At 44.1% G+C, this 19,781-nt stretch overlaps 1 protein-coding gene across 1 annotated transcript in view; it reads right to left on the bottom strand.

Moving 5' to 3' along the window:
• Window positions 1-19,781, bottom strand: part of KIZ (kizuna centrosomal protein) — a 532,190-nt gene that overhangs the window by 321,990 nt on the left and 190,419 nt on the right. Inside the window, exon 6 of the mRNA XM_053712012.1 lies at window positions 18,761-18,895. Coding sequence (XP_053567987.1) covers window positions 18,761-18,895 — 135 coding nt within the window. The remainder of the gene's footprint in view (window positions 1-18,760; window positions 18,896-19,781) is intronic.

The raw sequence follows: 19,781 nt of genomic DNA, 5'->3' as shown, positions 1-19,781 counted from the left end.
AAATTAGATTTTGATGTTTGAAGGGACCCTGGATCAGAAGGTCCTGTTTCAGAGGTAGCGACCAAGGTGGACAGGATGACATGTCCACTAGATCTGCATACCAAGTCCTGCGTGGCCATGCAGGCGCTATTAGAATCACTGATGCTCTCTCCTGTTTGATTCTGGCAATCAATCGAGGAAGCATCGGGAAGGGTGGAAACACATAAGCCATCCCGAAGGTCCAAGGTGCTGTCAAAGCATCTATCAGAACCGCTCCCGGATCCCTGGATCTGGACCCGTAACGAGGAAGCTTGGCGTTCTGTCGAGATGCCATGAGATCTATCTCTGGTTTGCCCCAACGTCGAAGTATTTGGGCAAAGACCTCCGGATGAAGTTCCCACTCCCCCGGATGAAAAGTCTGACGACTTAAGAAATCCGCCTCCCAGTTCTCCACTCCCGGGATGTGGATTGCTGACAGGTGGCAAGAGTGAGACTCTGCCCAGCGAATTATCTTTGATACTTCCATCATGCTAGGGAGCTTCTTGTCCCTAAATAAAAAGACAGAAGCGCTCAACCTGGAAACGAACAATAGCATAATAGCTTGTTCTATGGCTAGTTACCACCCAAGAAGCAGCCTCTTTTTGCTCAATATGTGCCTTTCACAGAGAAAAACTTTCCTGAAGCATATCAGTCTGATCCTGACTTTACAGTACAGTCCAGCCCCGAAATACCAGGCAATCCTTCTCTGAACGAGAGAAACAGCAAAACCCCAGACGTACGTTTCGGCCTATTGTGGGCCTCGTCAGTGAGGTGCAGCCATATCCCTCTAGGCACACTGAGCAACGGGTCCACGTCTGGATTCCCGCATCACACTTAGGGAGACTTCCCAAAATGTCATAATTTGCATAAATAAAAAGAGAGAAGCGCTCAACCTGGAAACGAACAATAGCATAATAGCTTGTTCTATGGCTAGTTACCACCCAAGAAGCAGCCTCTTTTTGCTCAATATGTGCCTTTCACAGAGAAAAACTTTCCTGAAGCATATCAGTCTGATCCTGACTTTACAGTACAGTCCAGCCCCGAAATACCAGGCAATCCTTCTCTGAACGAGAGAAACAGCAAAACCCCAGACGTACGTTTCGGCCTATTGTGGGCCTCGTCAGTGAGGTGCAGCCATATCCCTCTAGGCACACTGAGCAACGGGTCCACGTCTGGATTCCCGCATCACACTTAGGGAGACTTCCCAAAATGTCATAATTTGCATAAATAAAAAGAGAGAAGCGCTCAACCTGGAAACGAACAATAGCATAATAGCTTGTTCTATGGCTAGTTACCACCCAAGAAGCAGCCTCTTTTTGCTCAATATGTGCCTTTCACAGAGAAAAACTTTCCTGAAGCATATCAGTCTGATCCTGACTTTACAGTACAGTCCAGCCCCGAAATACCAGGCAATCCTTCTCTGAACGAGAGAAACAGCAAAACCCCAGACGTACGTTTCGGCCTATTGTGGGCCTCGTCAGTGAGGTGCAGCCATATCCCTCTAGGCACACTGAGCAACGGGTCCACGTCTGGATTCCCGCATCACACTTAGGGAGACTTCCCAAAATGTCATAATTTGCATAAATAAAAAGAGAGAAGCGCTCAACCTGGAAACGAACAATAGCATAATAGCTTGTTCTATGGCTAGTTACCACCCAAGAAGCAGCCTCTTTTTGCTCAATATGTGCCTTTCACAGAGAAAAACTTTCCTGAAGCATATCAGTCTGATCCTGACTTTACAGTACAGTCCAGCCCCGAAATACCAGGCAATCCTTCTCTGAACGAGAGAAACAGCAAAACCCCAGACGTACGTTTCGGCCTATTGTGGGCCTCGTCAGTGAGGTGCAGCCATATCCCTCTAGGCACACTGAGCAACGGGTCCACGTCTGGATTCCCGCATCACACTTAGGGAGACTTCCCAAAATGTCATAATTTGCATAAATAAAAAGAGAGAAGCGCTCAACCTGGAAACGAACAATAGCATAATAGCTTGTTCTATGGCTAGTTACCACCCAAGAAGCAGCCTCTTTTTGCTCAATATGTGCCTTTCACAGAGAAAAACTTTCCTGAAGCATATCAGTCTGATCCTGACTTTACAGTACAGTCCAGCCCCGAAATACCAGGCAATCCTTCTCTGAACGAGAGAAACAGCAAAACCCCAGACGTACGTTTCGGCCTATTGTGGGCCTCGTCAGTGAGGTGCAGCCATATCCCTCTAGGCACACTGAGCAACGGGTCCACGTCTGGATTCCCGCATCACACTTAGGGAGACTTCCCAAAATGTCATAATTTGCATAAATAAAAAGAGAGAAGCGCTCAACCTGGAAACGAACAATAGCATAATAGCTTGTTCTATGGCTAGTTACCACCCAAGAAGCAGCCTCTTTTTGCTCAATATGTGCCTTTCACAGAGAAAAACTTTCCTGAAGCATATCAGTCTGATCCTGACTTTACAGTACAGTCCAGCCCCGAAATACCAGGCAATCCTTCTCTGAACGAGAGAAACAGCAAAACCCCAGACGTACGTTTCGGCCTATTGTGGGCCTCGTCAGTGAGGTGCAGCCATATCCCTCTAGGCACACTGAGCAACGGGTCCACGTCTGGATTCCCGCATCACACTTAGGGAGACTTCCCAAAATGTCATAATTTGCATAAATAAAAAGAGAGAAGCGCTCAACCTGGAAACGAACAATAGCATAATAGCTTGTTCTATGGCTAGTTACCACCCAAGAAGCAGCCTCTTTTTGCTCAATATGTGCCTTTCACAGAGAAAAACTTTCCTGAAGCATATCAGTCTGATCCTGACTTTACAGTACAGTCCAGCCCCGAAATACCAGGCAATCCTTCTCTGAACGAGAGAAACAGCAAAACCCCAGACGTACGTTTCGGCCTATTGTGGGCCTCGTCAGTGAGGTGCAGCCATATCCCTCTAGGCACACTGAGCAACGGGTCCACGTCTGGATTCCCGCATCACACTTAGGGAGACTTCCCAAAATGTCATAATTTGCATAAATAAAAAGAGAGAAGCGCTCAACCTGGAAACGAACAATAGCATAATAGCTTGTTCTATGGCTAGTTACCACCCAAGAAGCAGCCTCTTTTTGCTCAATATGTGCCTTTCACAGAGAAAAACTTTCCTGAAGCATATCAGTCTGATCCTGACTTTACAGTACAGTCCAGCCCCGAAATACCAGGCAATCCTTCTCTGAACGAGAGAAACAGCAAAACCCCAGACGTACGTTTCGGCCTATTGTGGGCCTCGTCAGTGAGGTGCAGCCATATCCCTCTAGGCACACTGAGCAACGGGTCCACGTCTGGATTCCCGCATCACACTTAGGGAGACTTCCCAAAATGTCATAATTTGCATAAATAAAAAGAGAGAAGCGCTCAACCTGGAAACGAACAATAGCATAATAGCTTGTTCTATGGCTAGTTACCACCCAAGAAGCAGCCTCTTTTTGCTCAATATGTGCCTTTCACAGAGAAAAACTTTCCTGAAGCATATCAGTCTGATCCTGACTTTACAGTACAGTCCAGCCCCGAAATACCAGGCAATCCTTCTCTGAACGAGAGAAACAGCAAAACCCCAGACGTACATTTCGGCCTATTGTGGGCCTCGTCAGTGAGGTGCAGCCATATCCCTCTAGGCACACTGAGCAACGGGTCCACGTCTGGATTCCCGCATCACACTTAGGGAGACTTCCCAAAATGTCATAATTTGCATAAATAAAAAGAGAGAAGCGCTCAACCTGGAAACGAACAATAGCATAATAGCTTGTTCTATGGCTAGTTACCACCCAAGAAGCAGCCTCTTTTTGCTCAATATGTGCCTTTCACAGAGAAAAACTTTCCTGAAGCATATCAGTCTGATCCTGACTTTACAGTACAGTCCAGCCCCGAAATACCAGGCAGTCCTTCTCTGAACGAGAGAAACAGCAAAACCCCAGACGTACGTTTCGGCCTATTGTGGGCCTCGTCAGTGAGGTGCAGCCATATCCCTCTAGGCACACTGAGCAACGGGTCCACGTCTGGATTCCCGCATCACACTTAGGGAGACTTCCCAAAATGTCATAATTTGCATAAATAAAAAGAGAGAAGCGCTCAACCTGGAAACGAACAATAGCATAATAGCTTGTTCTATGGCTAGTTACCACCCAAGAAGCAGCCTCTTTTTGCTCAATATGTGCCTTTCACAGAGAAAAACTTTCCTGAAGCATATCAGTCTGATCCTGACTTTACAGTACAGTCCAGCCCCGAAATACCAGGCAATCCTTCTCTGAACGAGAGAAACAGCAAAACCCCAGACGTACGTTTCGGCCTATTGTGGGCCTCGTCAGTGAGGTGCAGCCATATCCCTCTAGGCACACTGAGCAACGGGTCCACGTCTGGATTCCCGCATCACACTTAGGGAGACTTCCCAAAATGTCATAATTTGCATAAATAAAAAGAGAGAAGCGCTCAACCTGGAAACGAACAATAGCATAATAGCTTGTTCTATGGCTAGTTACCACCCAAGAAGCAGCCTCTTTTTGCTCAATATGTGCCTTTCACAGAGAAAAACTTTCCTGAAGCATATCAGTCTGATCCTGACTTTACAGTACAGTCCAGCCCCGAAATACCAGGCAATCCTTCTCTGAACGAGAGAAACAGCAAAACCCCAGACGTACGTTTCGGCCTATTGTGGGCCTCGTCAGTGAGGTGCAGCCATATCCCTCTAGGCACACTGAGCAACGGGTCCACGTCTGGATTCCCGCATCACACTTAGGGAGACTTCCCAAAATGTCATAATTTGCATAAATAAAAAGAGAGAAGCGCTCAACCTGGAAACGAACAATAGCATAATAGCTTGTTCTATGGCTAGTTACCACCCAAGAAGCAGCCTCTTTTTGCTCAATATGTGCCTTTCACAGAGAAAAACTTTCCTGAAGCATATCAGTCTGATCCTGACTTTACAGTACAGTCCAGCCCCGAAATACCAGGCAATCCTTCTCTGAACGAGAGAAACAGCAAAACCCCAGACGTACGTTTCGGCCTATTGTGGGCCTCGTCAGTGAGGTGCAGCCATATCCCTCTAGGCACACTGAGCAACGGGTCCACGTCTGGATTCCCGCATCACACTTAGGGAGACTTCCCAAAATGTCATAATTTGCATAAATAAAAAGAGAGAAGCGCTCAACCTGGAAACGAACAATAGCATAATAGCTTGTTCTATGGCTAGTTACCACCCAAGAAGCAGCCTCTTTTTGCTCAATATGTGCCTTTCACAGAGAAAAACTTTCCTGAAGCATATCAGTCTGATCCTGACTTTACAGTACAGTCCAGCCCCGAAATACCAGGCAATCCTTCTCTGAACGAGAGAAACAGCAAAACCCCAGACGTACGTTTCGGCCTATTGTGGGCCTCGTCAGTGAGGTGCAGCCATATCCCTCTAGGCACACTGAGCAACGGGTCCACGTCTGGATTCCCGCATCACACTTAGGGAGACTTCCCAAAATGTCATAATTTGCATAAATAAAAAGAGAGAAGCGCTCAACCTGGAAACGAACAATAGCATAATAGCTTGTTCTATGGCTAGTTACCACCCAAGAAGCAGCCTCTTTTTGCTCAATATGTGCCTTTCACAGAGAAAAACTTTCCTGAAGTATATCAGTCTGATCCTGACTTTACAGTACAGTCCAGCCCCGAAATACCAGGCAATCCTTCTCTGAACGAGAGAAACAGCAAAACCCCAGACGTACGTTTCGGCCTATTGTGGGCCTCGTCAGTGAGGTGCAGCCATATCCCTCTAGGCACACTGAGCAACGGGTCCACGTCTGGATTCCCGCATCACACTTAGGGAGACTTCCCAAAATGTCATAATTTGCATAAATAAAAAGAGAGAAGCGCTCAACCTGGAAACGAACAATAGCATAATAGCTTGTTCTATAGCTAGTTACCACCCAAGAAGCAGCCTCTTTTTGCTCAATATGTGCCTTTCACAGAGAAAAACTTTCCTGAAGCATATCAGTCTGATCCTGACTTTACAGTACAGTCCAGCCCCGAAATACCAGGCAATCCTTCTCTGAACGAGAGAAACAGCAAAACCCCAGACGTACGTTTCGGCCTATTGTGGGCCTCGTCAGTGAGGTGCAGCCATATCCCTCTAGGCACACTGAGCAACGGGTCCACGTCTGGATTCCCGCATCACACTTAGGGAGACTTCCCAAAATGTCATAATTTGCATAAATAAAAAGAGAGAAGCGCTCAACCTGGAAACGAACAATAGCATAATAGCTTGTTCTATGGCTAGTTACCACCCAAGAAGCAGCCTCTTTTTGCTCAATATGTGCCTTTCACAGAGAAAAACTTTCCTGAAGCATATCAGTCTGATCCTGACTTTACAGTACAGTCCAGCCCCGAAATACCAGGCAATCCTTCTCTGAACGAGAGAAACAGCAAAACCCCAGACGTACGTTTCGGCCTATTGTGGGCCTCGTCAGTGAGGTGCAGCCATATCCCTCTAGGCACACTGAGCAACGGGTCCACGTCTGGATTCCCGCATCACACTTAGGGAGACTTCCCAAAATGTCATAATTTGCATAAATAAAAAGAGAGAAGCGCTCAACCTGGAAACGAACAATAGCATAATAGCTTGTTCTATGGCTAGTTACCACCCAAGAAGCAGCCTCTTTTTGCTCAATATGTGCCTTTCACAGAGAAAAACTTTCCTGAAGCATATCAGTCTGATCCTGACTTTACAGTACAGTCCAGCCCCGAAATACCAGGCAATCCTTCTCTGAACGAGAGAAACAGCAAAACCCCAGACGTACGTTTCGGCCTATTGTGGGCCTCGTCAGTGAGGTGCAGCCATATCCCTCTAGGCACACTGAGCAACGGGTCCACGTCTGGATTCCCGCATCACACTTAGGGAGACTTCCCAAAATGTCATAATTTGCATAAATAAAAAGAGAGAAGCGCTCAACCTGGAAACGAACAATAGCATAATAGCTTGTTCTATGGCTAGTTACCACCCAAGAAGCAGCCTCTTTTTGCTCAATATGTGCCTTTCACAGAGAAAAACTTTCCTGAAGCATATCAGTCTGATCCTGACTTTACAGTACAGTCCAGCCCCGAAATACCAGGCAATCCTTCTCTGAACGAGAGAAACAGCAAAACCCCAGACGTACGTTTCGGCCTATTGTGGGCCTCGTCAGTGAGGTGCAGCCATATCCCTCTAGGCACACTGAGCAACGGGTCCACGTCTGGATTCCCGCATCACACTTAGGGAGACTTCCCAAAATGTCATAATTTGCATAAATAAAAAGAGAGAAGCGCTCAACCTGGAAACGAACAATAGCATAATAGCTTGTTCTATGGCTAGTTACCACCCAAGAAGCAGCCTCTTTTTGCTCAATATGTGCCTTTCACAGAGAAAAACTTTCCTGAAGCATATCAGTCTGATCCTGACTTTACAGTACAGTCCAGCCCCGAAATACCAGGCAATCCTTCTCTGAACGAGAGAAACAGCAAAACCCCAGACGTACGTTTCGGCCTATTGTGGGCCTCGTCAGTGAGGTGCAGCCATATCCCTCTAGGCACACTGAGCAACGGGTCCACGTCTGGATTCCCGCATCACACTTAGGGAGACTTCCCAAAATGTCATAATTTGCATAAATAAAAAGAGAGAAGCGCTCAACCTGGAAACGAACAATAGCATAATAGCTTGTTCTATGGCTAGTTACCACCCAAGAAGCAGCCTCTTTTTGCTCAATATGTGCCTTTCACAGAGAAAAACTTTCCTGAAGCATATCAGTCTGATCCTGACTTTACAGTACAGTCCAGCCCCGAAATACCAGGCAATCCTTCTCTGAACGAGAGAAACAGCAAAACCCCAGACGTACGTTTCGGCCTATTGTGGGCCTCGTCAGTGAGGTGCAGCCATATCCCTCTAGGCACACTGAGCAACGGGTCCACGTCTGGATTCCCGCATCACACTTAGGGAGACTTCCCAAAATGTCATAATTTGCATAAATAAAAAGAGAGAAGCGCTCAACCTGGAAACGAACAATAGCATAATAGCTTGTTCTATGGCTAGTTACCACCCAAGAAGCAGCCTCTTTTTGCTCAATATGTGCCTTTCACAGAGAAAAACTTTCCTGAAGCATATCAGTCTGATCCTGACTTTACAGTACAGTCCAGCCCCGAAATACCAGGCAATCCTTCTCTGAACGAGAGAAACAGCAAAACCCCAGACGTACGTTTCGGCCTATTGTGGGCCTCGTCAGTGAGGTGCAGCCATATCCCTCTAGGCACACTGAGCAACGGGTCCACGTCTGGATTCCCGCATCACACTTAGGGAGACTTCCCAAAATGTCATAATTTGCATAAATAAAAAGAGAGAAGCGCTCAACCTGGAAACGAACAATAGCATAATAGCTTGTTCTATGGCTAGTTACCACCCAAGAAGCAGCCTCTTTTTGCTCAATATGTGCCTTTCACAGAGAAAAACTTTCCTGAAGCATATCAGTCTGATCCTGACTTTACAGTACAGTCCAGCCCCGAAATACCAGGCAATCCTTCTCTGAACGAGAGAAACAGCAAAACCCCAGACGTACGTTTCGGCCTATTGTGGGCCTCGTCAGTGAGGTGCAGCCATATCCCTCTAGGCACACTGAGCAACGGGTCCACGTCTGGATTCCCGCATCACACTTAGGGAGACTTCCCAAAATGTCATAATTTGCATAAATAAAAAGAGAGAAGCGCTCAACCTGGAAACGAACAATAGCATAATAGCTTGTTCTATGGCTAGTTACCACCCAAGAAGCAGCCTCTTTTTGCTCAATATGTGCCTTTCACAGAGAAAAACTTTCCTGAAGCATATCAGTCTGATCCTGACTTTACAGTACAGTCCAGCCCCGAAATACCAGGCAATCCTTCTCTGAACGAGAGAAACAGCAAAACCCCAGACGTACGTTTCGGCCTATTGTGGGCCTCGTCAGTGAGGTGCAGCCATATCCCTCTAGGCACACTGAGCAACGGGTCCACGTCTGGATTCCCGCATCACACTTAGGGAGACTTCCCAAAATGTCATAATTTGCATAAATAAAAAGAGAGAAGCGCTCAACCTGGAAACGAACAATAGCATAATAGCTTGTTCTATGGCTAGTTACCACCCAAGAAGCAGCCTCTTTTTGCTCAATATGTGCCTTTCACAGAGAAAAACTTTCCTGAAGCATATCAGTCTGATCCTGACTTTACAGTACAGTCCAGCCCCGAAATACCAGGCAATCCTTCTCTGAACGAGAGAAACAGCAAAACCCCAGACGTACGTTTCGGCCTATTGTGGGCCTCGTCAGTGAGGTGCAGCCATATCCCTCTAGGCACACTGAGCAACGGGTCCACGTCTGGATTCCCGCATCACACTTAGGGAGACTTCCCAAAATGTCATAATTTGCATAAATAAAAAGAGAGAAGCGCTCAACCTGGAAACGAACAATAGCATAATAGCTTGTTCTATGGCTAGTTACCACCCAAGAAGCAGCCTCTTTTTGCTCAATATGTGCCTTTCACAGAGAAAAACTTTCCTGAAGCATATCAGTCTGATCCTGACTTTACAGTACAGTCCAGCCCCGAAATACCAGGCAATCCTTCTCTGAACGAGAGAAACAGCAAAACCCCAGACGTACGTTTCGGCCTATTGTGGGCCTCGTCAGTGAGGTGCAGCCATATCCCTCTAGGCACACTGAGCAACGGGTCCACGTCTGGATTCCCGCATCACACTTAGGGAGACTTCCCAAAATGTCATAATTTGCATAAATAAAAAGAGAGAAGCGCTCAACCTGGAAACGAACAATAGCATAATAGCTTGTTCTATGGCTAGTTACCACCCAAGAAGCAGCCTCTTTTTGCTCAATATGTGCCTTTCACAGAGAAAAACTTTCCTGAAGCATATCAGTCTGATCCTGACTTTACAGTACAGTCCAGCCCCGAAATACCAGGCAATCCTTCTCTGAACGAGAGAAACAGCAAAACCCCAGACGTACGTTTCGGCCTATTGTGGGCCTCGTCAGTGAGGTGCAGCCATATCCCTCTAGGCACACTGAGCAACGGGTCCACGTCTGGAGGCTGCTTCTTGGGTGGTAACTAGCCATAGAACAAGCTATTATGCTATTGTTCGTTTCCAGGTTGAGCGCTTCTCTCTTTTTATTTATGCAAATTATGACATTTTGGGAAGTCTCCCTAAGTGTGATGCGGGAATCCAGACGTGGACCCGTTGCTCAGTGTGCCTAGAGGGATATGGCTGCACCTCACTGACGAGGCCCACAATAGGTCGAAACGTACGTCTGGGGTTTTGCTGTTTCTCTTGTTCAGAGAAGAATTGCCTGGTATTTCGGGGCTGGACTGTACTTTGAAGTCAGGATCAGACTGATATGCTTCAGGAAAGTTTTTCTCTGTGAAAGGCACATGTTGAGCAAAAAGAGGCTGCTTCTTGGGTGGTAACTAGCCATAGAACAAGCTATTATGCTATTGTTCGTTTCCAGGTTGAGCGCTTCTCTCTTTTTATTTATGCAAATTATGACATTTTGGGAAGTCTCCCTAAGTGTGATGCGGGAATCCAGACGTGGACCCGTTGCTCAGTGTGCCTAGAGGGATATGGCTGCACCTCACTGACGAGGCCCACAATAGGTCGAAACGTACGTCTGGGGTTTTGCTGTTTCTCTTGTTCAGAGAAGAATTGCCTGGTATTTCGGGGCTGGACTGTACTTTGAAGTCAGGATCAGACTGATATGCTTCAGGAAAGTTTTTCTCTGTGAAAGGCACATGTTGAGCAAAAAGAGGCTGCTTCTTGGGTGGTAACTAGCCATAGAACAAGCTATTATGCTATTGTTCGTTTCCAGGTTGAGCGCTTCTCTCTTTTTATTTATGCAAATTATGACATTTTGGGAAGTCTCCCTAAGTGTGATGCGGGAATCCAGACGTGGACCCGTTGCTCAGTGTGCCTAGAGGGATATGGCTGCACCTCACTGACGAGGCCCACAATAGGTCGAAACGTACGTCTGGGGTTTTGCTGTTTCTCTTGTTCAGAGAAGAATTGCCTGGTATTTCGGGGCTGGACTGTACTTTGAAGTCAGGATCAGACTGATATGCTTCAGGAAAGTTTTTCTCTGTGAAAGGCACATGTTGAGCAATAAGAGGCTGCTTCTTGGGTGGTAACTAGCCATAGAACAAGCTATTATGCTATTGTTCGTTTCCAGGTTGAGCGCTTCTCTCTTTTTATTTATGCAAATTATGACATTTTGGGAAGTCTCCCTAAGTGTGATGCGGGAATCCAGACGTGGACCCGTTGCTCAGTGTGCCTAGAGGGATATGGCTGCACCTCACTGACGAGGCCCACAATAGGTCGAAACGTACGTCTGGGGTTTTGCTGTTTCTCTTGTTCAGAGAAGAATTGCCTGGTATTTCGGGGCTGGACTGTACTTTGAAGTCAGGATCAGACTGATATGCTTCAGGAAAGTTTTTCTCTGTGAAAGGCACATGTTGAGCAAAAAGAGGCTGCTTCTTGGGTGGTAACTAGCCATAGAACAAGCTATTATGCTATTGTTCGTTTCCAGGTTGAGCGCTTCTCTCTTTTTATTTATGCAAATTATGACATTTTGGGAAGTCTCCCTAAGTGTGATGCGGGAATCCAGACGTGGACCCGTTGCTCAGTGTGCCTAGAGGGATATGGCTGCACCTCACTGACGAGGCCCACAATAGGTCGAAACGTACGTCTGGGGTTTTGCTGTTTCTCTTGTTCAGAGAAGAATTGCCTGGTATTTCGGGGCTGGACTGTACTTTGAAGTCAGGATCAGACTGATATGCTTCAGGAAAGTTTTTCTCTGTGAAAGGCACATGTTGAGCAAAAAGAGGCTGCTTCTTGGGTGGTAACTAGCCATAGAACAAGCTATTATGCTATTGTTCGTTTCCAGGTTGAGCGCTTCTCTCTTTTTATTTATGCAAATTATGACATTTTGGGAAGTCTCCCTAAGTGTGATGCGGGAATCCAGACGTGGACCCGTTGCTCAGTGTGCCTAGAGGGATATGGCTGCACCTCACTGACGAGGCCCACAATAGGTCGAAACGTACGTCTGGGGTTTTGCTGTTTCTCTTGTTCAGAGAAGAATTGCCTGGTATTTCGGGGCTGGACTGTACTTTGAAGTCAGGATCAGACTGATATGCTTCAGGAAAGTTTTTCTCTGTGAAAGGCACATGTTGAGCAAAAAGAGGCTGCTTCTTGGGTGGTAACTAGCCATAGAACAAGCTATTATGCTATTGTTCGTTTCCAGGTTGAGCGCTTCTCTCTTTTTATTTATGCAAATTATGACATTTTGGGAAGTCTCCCTAAGTGTGATGCGGGAATCCAGACGTGGACCCGTTGCTCAGTGTGCCTAGAGGGATATGGCTGCACCTCACTGACGAGGCCCACAATAGGTCGAAACGTACGTCTGGGGTTTTGCTGTTTCTCTTGTTCAGAGAAGAATTGCCTGGTATTTCGGGGCTGGACTGTACTTTGAAGTCAGGATCAGACTGATATGCTTCAGGAAAGTTTTTCTCTGTGAAAGGCACATGTTGAGCAAAAAGAGGCTGCTTCTTGGGTGGTAACTAGCCATAGAACAAGCTATTATGCTATTGTTCGTTTCCAGGTTGAGCGCTTCTCTCTTTTTATTTATGCAAATTATGACATTTTGGGAAGTCTCCCTAAGTGTGATGCGGGAATCCAGACGTGGACCCGTTGCTCAGTGTGCCTAGAGGGATATGGCTGCACCTCACTGACGAGGCCCACAATAGGTCGAAACGTACGTCTGGGGTTTTGCTGTTTCTCTTGTTCAGAGAAGAATTGCCTGGTATTTCGGGGCTGGACTGTACTTTGAAGTCAGGATCAGACTGATATGCTTCAGGAAAGTTTTTCTCTGTGAAAGGCACATGTTGAGCAAAAAGAGGCTGCTTCTTGGGTGGTAACTAGCCATAGAACAAGCTATTATGCTATTGTTCGTTTCCAGGTTGAGCGCTTCTCTCTTTTTATTTAAGCTTCTTGTCCCTCCCTGATGGTTGATGTAAGCTACAGTCGTGATGTTGTCCGACTGAAACCTGATGAACCCCCGAGTTGTTAACTGGGGCCAAGCCAGAAGGGCATTGAGAACTGCTCTCAATTCCAGAATGTTTATTGGTAGGAGACTCTCCTCCTGATTCCATTGTCCCTGAGCCTTCAGAGAATTCCAGACAGCGCCCCAACCTAGTAGGCTGGCGTCTGTTGTTACAATTGTCCAGTCCGGCCTGCTGAATGGCATCCCCCTGGACAGATGTGGCCGAGAAAGCCACCATAGAAGAGAATTTCTGGTCTCTTGATCCAGATTCAGAGTATGGGACAAGTCTGAGAAATCCCCATTCCACTGACTTAGCATGCACAATTGCAGCGGTCTGAGATGTAGGCGTGCAAAGGGTACTATGTCCATTGCTGCTACCATTAAGCCGATCACCTCCATGCATTGAGCTACTGACGGGTGTTGAATGGAATGAAGGACACGGCATGCATTTTGAAGCTTTGTTAACCTGTCTTCTGTCAGGTAAATCTTCATTTCTACAGAATCTATAAGAGTCCCCAAGAAGGGAACTCTTGTGAGTGGAAAGAGAGAACTCTTCTTTTCGTTCACCTTCCATCCATGCGACCTTAGAAATGCCAGTACTAACTCTGTATGAGACTTGGCAGTTTGAAAGCTTGAAGCTTGTATCAGTATGTCGTCTAGGTACGGAGCTACCGCAATTCCTCGCGGTCTTAGTACCGCCAGAAGAGCACCCAGAACCTTTGTGAAGATTCTCGGAGCCGTAGCCAATCCGAATGGAAGAGCTACAAACTGGTAATGCCTGTCTAGAAAGGCAAACCTTAGATACCGGTAATGATCTTTGTGAATCGGTATGTGAAGGTAAGCATCCTTTAAATCCACTGTGGTCATGTACTGACCCTTTTGGATCATGGGTAAAATTGTCCGAATAGTTTCCATTTTGAACGATGCAACTCTTAGGAATTTGTTTAGGATCTTTAAATCCAAGATTGGCCTGAAAGTTCCCTCTTTTTTGGGAACCACAAACAGATTTGAGTAAAACCCTTGTCCTTGTTCCGACCGCGGAACCGGATGGATCACTCCCATTAATAAAAGATCTTGTACGCAGCGTAGAAACGCCTCTTTCTTTATTTGGTTTGTTGACAACCTTGACAGATGAAATCTCCCTCTTGGGGGAGAGAATTTGAAGTCTAGAAGGTATCCCTGAGATATGATCTCTAACGCCCAGGGATCCTGGACATCTCTTGCCCAAGCCTGGGCGAAGAGAGAAAGTCTGCCCCCCACTAGATCCGTTCCCGGATCGGGGGCCCTCGATTCATGCTGTCTTAGGGGCAGCAGCAGGTTTCCTGGCCTGCTTGCCCTTGTTCCAGGACTGGTTAGGTCTCCAGCCTTGTCTGTAGCGAGCAACAGCTCCTTCCTGTTTTGGTGCAGAGGAAGTTGATGCTGCTCCTGCTTTGAAATTACGAAAGGAACGAAAATTAGACTGTCTAGCCTTAGGTTTGGCTCTGTCTTGAGGCAGGGCATGGCCTTTACCTCCTGTAATGTCAGCGATAATTTCTTTCAACCCGGGCCCGAATAAGGTCTGCCCTTTGAAAGGTATATTAAGCAATTTAGATTTAGAAGTAACGTCAGCTGACCAGGATTTTAGCCACAGTGCTCTGCGTGCCTGAATGGCGAATCCGGAATTCTTAGCCGTAAGTTTAGTTAAATGTACTACGGCATCTGAAATAAATGAGTTAGCTAACTTAAGGGCTTTAAGCTTGTGTGTAATCTCATCTAATGGAGCTGATTCAAGTGTCTCTTCCAGAGACTCAAACCAAAATGCTGCTGCAGCCGTGACAGGCGCAATGCATGCAAGAGGTTGCAATATAAAACCTTGTTGAACAAACATTTTCTTAAGGTAACCCTCTAACTTTTTATCCATTGGATCTGAAAAGGCACAGCTATCCTCCACCGGGATAGTGGTACGCTTAGCTAAAGTAGAAACTGCTCCCTCCACCTTAGGGACCGTTTGCCATAAGTCCCGTGTGGTGGCGTCTATTGGAAACATCTTTCTAAATATCGGAGGGGGTGAGAACGGCACACCGGGTCTATCCCACTCCTTAGTAACAATTTCAGTAAGTCTCTTAGGTATAGGAAAAACGTCAGTACTCGCCGGTACCGCAAAATATTTATCCAATCTACACATTTTCTCTGGTATTGCAACTGTGTTAAAATCATTCAGAGCCGCTAACACCTCCCCTAGTAATACACGGTATTTCAGCTTAAATTTAAAATTTGAAATATTTCAGCTTAAATTTAAAATTTGAAATATCTGAATCCAGTTTGTTTGGATCAGAACCGTCACCCGCAGAATGAAGCTCTCCGTCCTCATGTTCTGCAAATTGTGACGCAGTGTCTGACATGGCCCTAATATTATCAGCGCACTCTGTTCTCACCCCAGAGTGATCACGCTTACCTCTTAGTTCTGGTAATTTAGCCAAAACTTCAGTCATAACAGTAGCCATATCCTTTAATGTGATTTGTAATGGCCGCCCAGATGTACTCGGCGCTACAATATCACGCACCTCCCGAGCGGGAGATGCAGGTACTGACACGTGAGGCGAGTTAGTCGGCATAACTCTCCCCTCGTTGTTTGGTGAAATATGTTCAATTTGTACAGATTGACTTTTATTTAAAGTAGCATCAATACAGTTAGTACATAAATTTCTATTGGGCTCCACTTTGGCTTTAGCACATATAGCACAGATATCTTCCTCTGAATCAGACATGTTTAACACACTAGCAAATAAACTAGCAACTTGGAAATACTTTTCAAGTAATTTACTATAATATGAAAACGTACTGTGCCTATAAGAAGCACAGAAAAAGTTATGACAGTTGAAAATTAATAAACTGAAAAGTTATAGCATCAAATCTTTGTAAAAAACACAATTTTAGCAAAGGATTGCTCTCCATTAGCAAAGGATAACTAACCCTGATAGCAGAAAAAAAAAAAAAAAAAATACAGAAATAAACGTTTTTTTATCACAGTCAACTACAATCTCACAGCTCTGCTGTGAGTGATTACCTCCCTCAAAACAAGTTTTGAAGACCCCTGAGTTCTGTAGAGATGAACCGGACTGAATTTTTTGATGTCTCCCCCTCACACATAACAGTGAGAGAGATCAGTAAACTGTCATAAATTAAATAAAACGACTGCCAAGTGGAAAAAAATAGTGCCCAAAACATTTTTTCACCCAGTACCTCAGAAAATTAAACGATTTTACATGCCAGCAAAAAACGTTTAACATTAATAAATTGAGTGTTATTAAAAAGCCTGTTGCTAGTCCCTGCAAATTAGGCTAAAGTTTTATGCATACAGTATAATTCCAGTGAAGTGCCATTCCCCAGAATACTGAAGTGTAAAATATACATACATGACAGCCTGATACCAGTTGCTGCTACTGCATTTAAGGCTGAGTTTACATTATATCGGTATGGCAGAATTTTCTCATCAATTCCATTGTCAGAAAATAATAAGCTGCTACATACCTCTTTGCAGATTAATCTGCCCGCTGTCCCCTGATCTGAAGTTTACCTCTCCTCAGATGGCCGAGAAACAGCAATATGATCTTAACTACTCCGGCTAAAATCATAGAAAAACTCAGGTAGATTCTTCTTCAAATTCTACCAGAGAAGGAATAACACACTCCGGTGCTATTATAAAATAACAAACTTTTGATTGAAGGTATGAAACTAAGTATAATCACCACAGTCCTCTCACACATCCTATCTATTCGTTGGGTGCAAGAGAATGACTGGTAATGGCAGTTAGGGGAGGAGCTATATAGCAGCTCTGCTGGGTGAATCCTCTTGCACTTCCTGTTGGGGAGGAGTTAATATCCCATAAGTAATGGATGATCCGTGGACTGGATACACTTAACAAGAGAAAGTAAATACATTGCAACATTTTATAACTGTACAGATGCTTGTATAGAAGTATGTGTTTAACCCCTGCATGTGTTTAATCAATAACGGCACAGTCATGTAGTCATTAATAAGGCCATGTTCTGTTTAGAATTGTAGTACTTGTAATACATGTTTAATCCATTTGTGAAGGTCAAACACAAAAATGTATAAGCATTACTATGAGTTAAAGGGACATGAAACCCAATAAAATGATTTTGCGATTCAGACAGAGCATACAATTTAAAAATGGTTCCAGTTTACTTCTGTTATCAAATTTGCTTCGTTCCCATGGTATTCCTTGTTGAAGAGATACTTAGGTAGGTGTCTGGAGCACTACATGGCAGGAAACAGTAATGGCATCTTGCAAATGGATAACATTCTTGCAAAACTGCTGCAATATGGCGCTCCAAAAACATGCACACTCCTGAACTTACAGCCCTGCTTTTTAACAAAAGATACCAAAAGAACAAAGATGTGATATTAGAAGTAAATTAGAAAGTTGTATTGTTCTATTAAAATTATGAAAGAAACATTTGGGTTTCATATCCCTTTAAAGCATTTTATTATTACACTTTTTTCATCATGTTCATTGCGCCTGCAAAAAAGAATCACCTACTGTATACGTTTTCTCAAAAACAAACAAAACAAAGGCAAAACTGAGCCAGAACCAAATATTTATTAAGGATTCAGAGAAACTCTCCAGTGACAGAAATGTGTCCAAGTCCTATGTTGCTTTAGAGAGTAAATTTACTCCACAAGATTCTATGGGGCCGATTTATCACAGCCCGAATGGGCCCGTATACCTCTGTTTCCGCGCAAGCCTTCAGGCTCGCCGGAAACAGGAGTTAAGAAGCAGCGGTCTTAAGACCGCTGCTCATTAACTCGTCCACTGCCTCTGAGGCTGCGGACATCAATCCCCCCGATCTCATACCCCCTGTTAGTGGCCGATTGACCGCAAATCTGCAGGGGGCGACATTGCACAAGCAGTTCACCAGAACTGCTTGTGCAATGATAAATGCTGATAGCGTATGCTGTCAGGTTTTTTTTATGTCTGGCGGACATGATGGCTACAGCGGATCATGTCCGCCAGACATTTGATAAATCGGACCCCATGGATTTGGGAGAGTTCTTTAAATTATTATTCAACCTAAGATTATGTCCTTATAGTAAATAATACAAATTGTTGAGAAATTGAGACTAAATACCTACACCCAATATTAAAGAGCCATAAAACCCAAAATTTCTCTTTCTTGATTCAGATAGAGCACACCATTTTAAACAACTTTCCAATTTACTTCTATTATCAAATTGTCTTTATTTTTTTAATCCTTTGTTGAAAAGCAGGTATGTAAGTGCAGGAGTGTGCACGTGTCTGCAACAATATATGGCAGCAGCTTTGCAACAATGTAATACATTAGCAAAAGCACTAGATGGCAGCACTATTTCCAATCATGTAGTGCTTCAGGCACGTGCACGCTACTGACCTAGGTACCTTTTAAATAAAGAATAACAATAGAACGAAGCAAATGTAATAATATAATTAAATTGTAAACTTTTTAAAATTGTTTTTTTCTCTCGGAATAAATACAGAAGAGTTTGGGGTTTTGTGTCCCTTTAAGTGCTTATTTATCATTACAAAATAAATTAAATATTGCTACTTAGTGAGTTGCTTATATTGTAATAAAAGACAAAATCAAATGATTCACTGGTACCTTATAAGCTGATTTAGTTTTGCCTGGCTGATGACTGTGTTTCGGTAGAGCTTGGAATGATCAGGCTGTATCTTAAGTACCATGTCTTCTATAGAATCCAGCAAATAGAAAAATCCTTTGTCAGATAAAGAATACCTAGGGGAAAAAAATAACAAGAAGGAAACATAACATAAAATCAATATTTGTCATAAAAGACAATTTAACATCAAATCGCTTTGAAAACCAGAATTTGTATGAACATCTGCTATAAGAATAGATTATATTTACCAATGGAAATATAGTAAACTTGTCAGCCTTAAAGGGATAGTAAACCCCAACATTTTCTTTTATGATTTAGATAGAACATACAATTTTAAACAACTTTCCAATTTAATTCTATTATCAAATTTTCTTCATTCTCTTGTTATCCATTGCTGAAGGGACAGCATTGCACTACTGACAGGAAGCTGAACATATCTATTTAGCCAATCACAAGAGACAAAATGTGTGCAGGCGCCAATTAGCAGCAGCTCACACTAGTGTATGATATGTGCATATTCATTTTTTAACAAGGGATACTAAGAGAATGAAGTGCCTTTGAAAATAGAAGTGAATTTAAAAGTGTCTTAAAATTACATGCTCTATCTGAATCATGCAAGATTAAGTTTGACTTTCCTATCCCTTTAAATGGACAGTAAAATACCTTGTAATTACAAGACATTTCTATTGTGTTGCTATAGAAAAACAAATCAGTTAAAGGGACACTCAGGTTAAATTAAATTTTCATGATTCAGATACAGCATGTAATTTTAAACAACTTTCCAATTTACTTCAATTAAAAAAATGTGCACAGTGTTTTATATTTACAATTTTTGAGTCACCAGATCCTACTGAGCATGTGCAAGAATTCACAGACTATACGTATATGCATTTGTGATTGGCTGATTGCTATCACATGGTACAAGGGGAGTGGAAATATACATAACTTTGAAATTTGTTATAAAAAAATCTACTACTCCTTTGAAGTTCAGACTAAGTGCTA

This window comes from Bombina bombina, chromosome 4, assembly GCF_027579735.1.
Source record: "Bombina bombina isolate aBomBom1 chromosome 4, aBomBom1.pri, whole genome shotgun sequence".
Lineage (NCBI taxonomy): Eukaryota > Metazoa > Chordata > Amphibia > Anura > Bombinatoridae > Bombina > Bombina bombina.
This window is presented reverse-complemented; position numbering and strand designations above follow the sequence as displayed.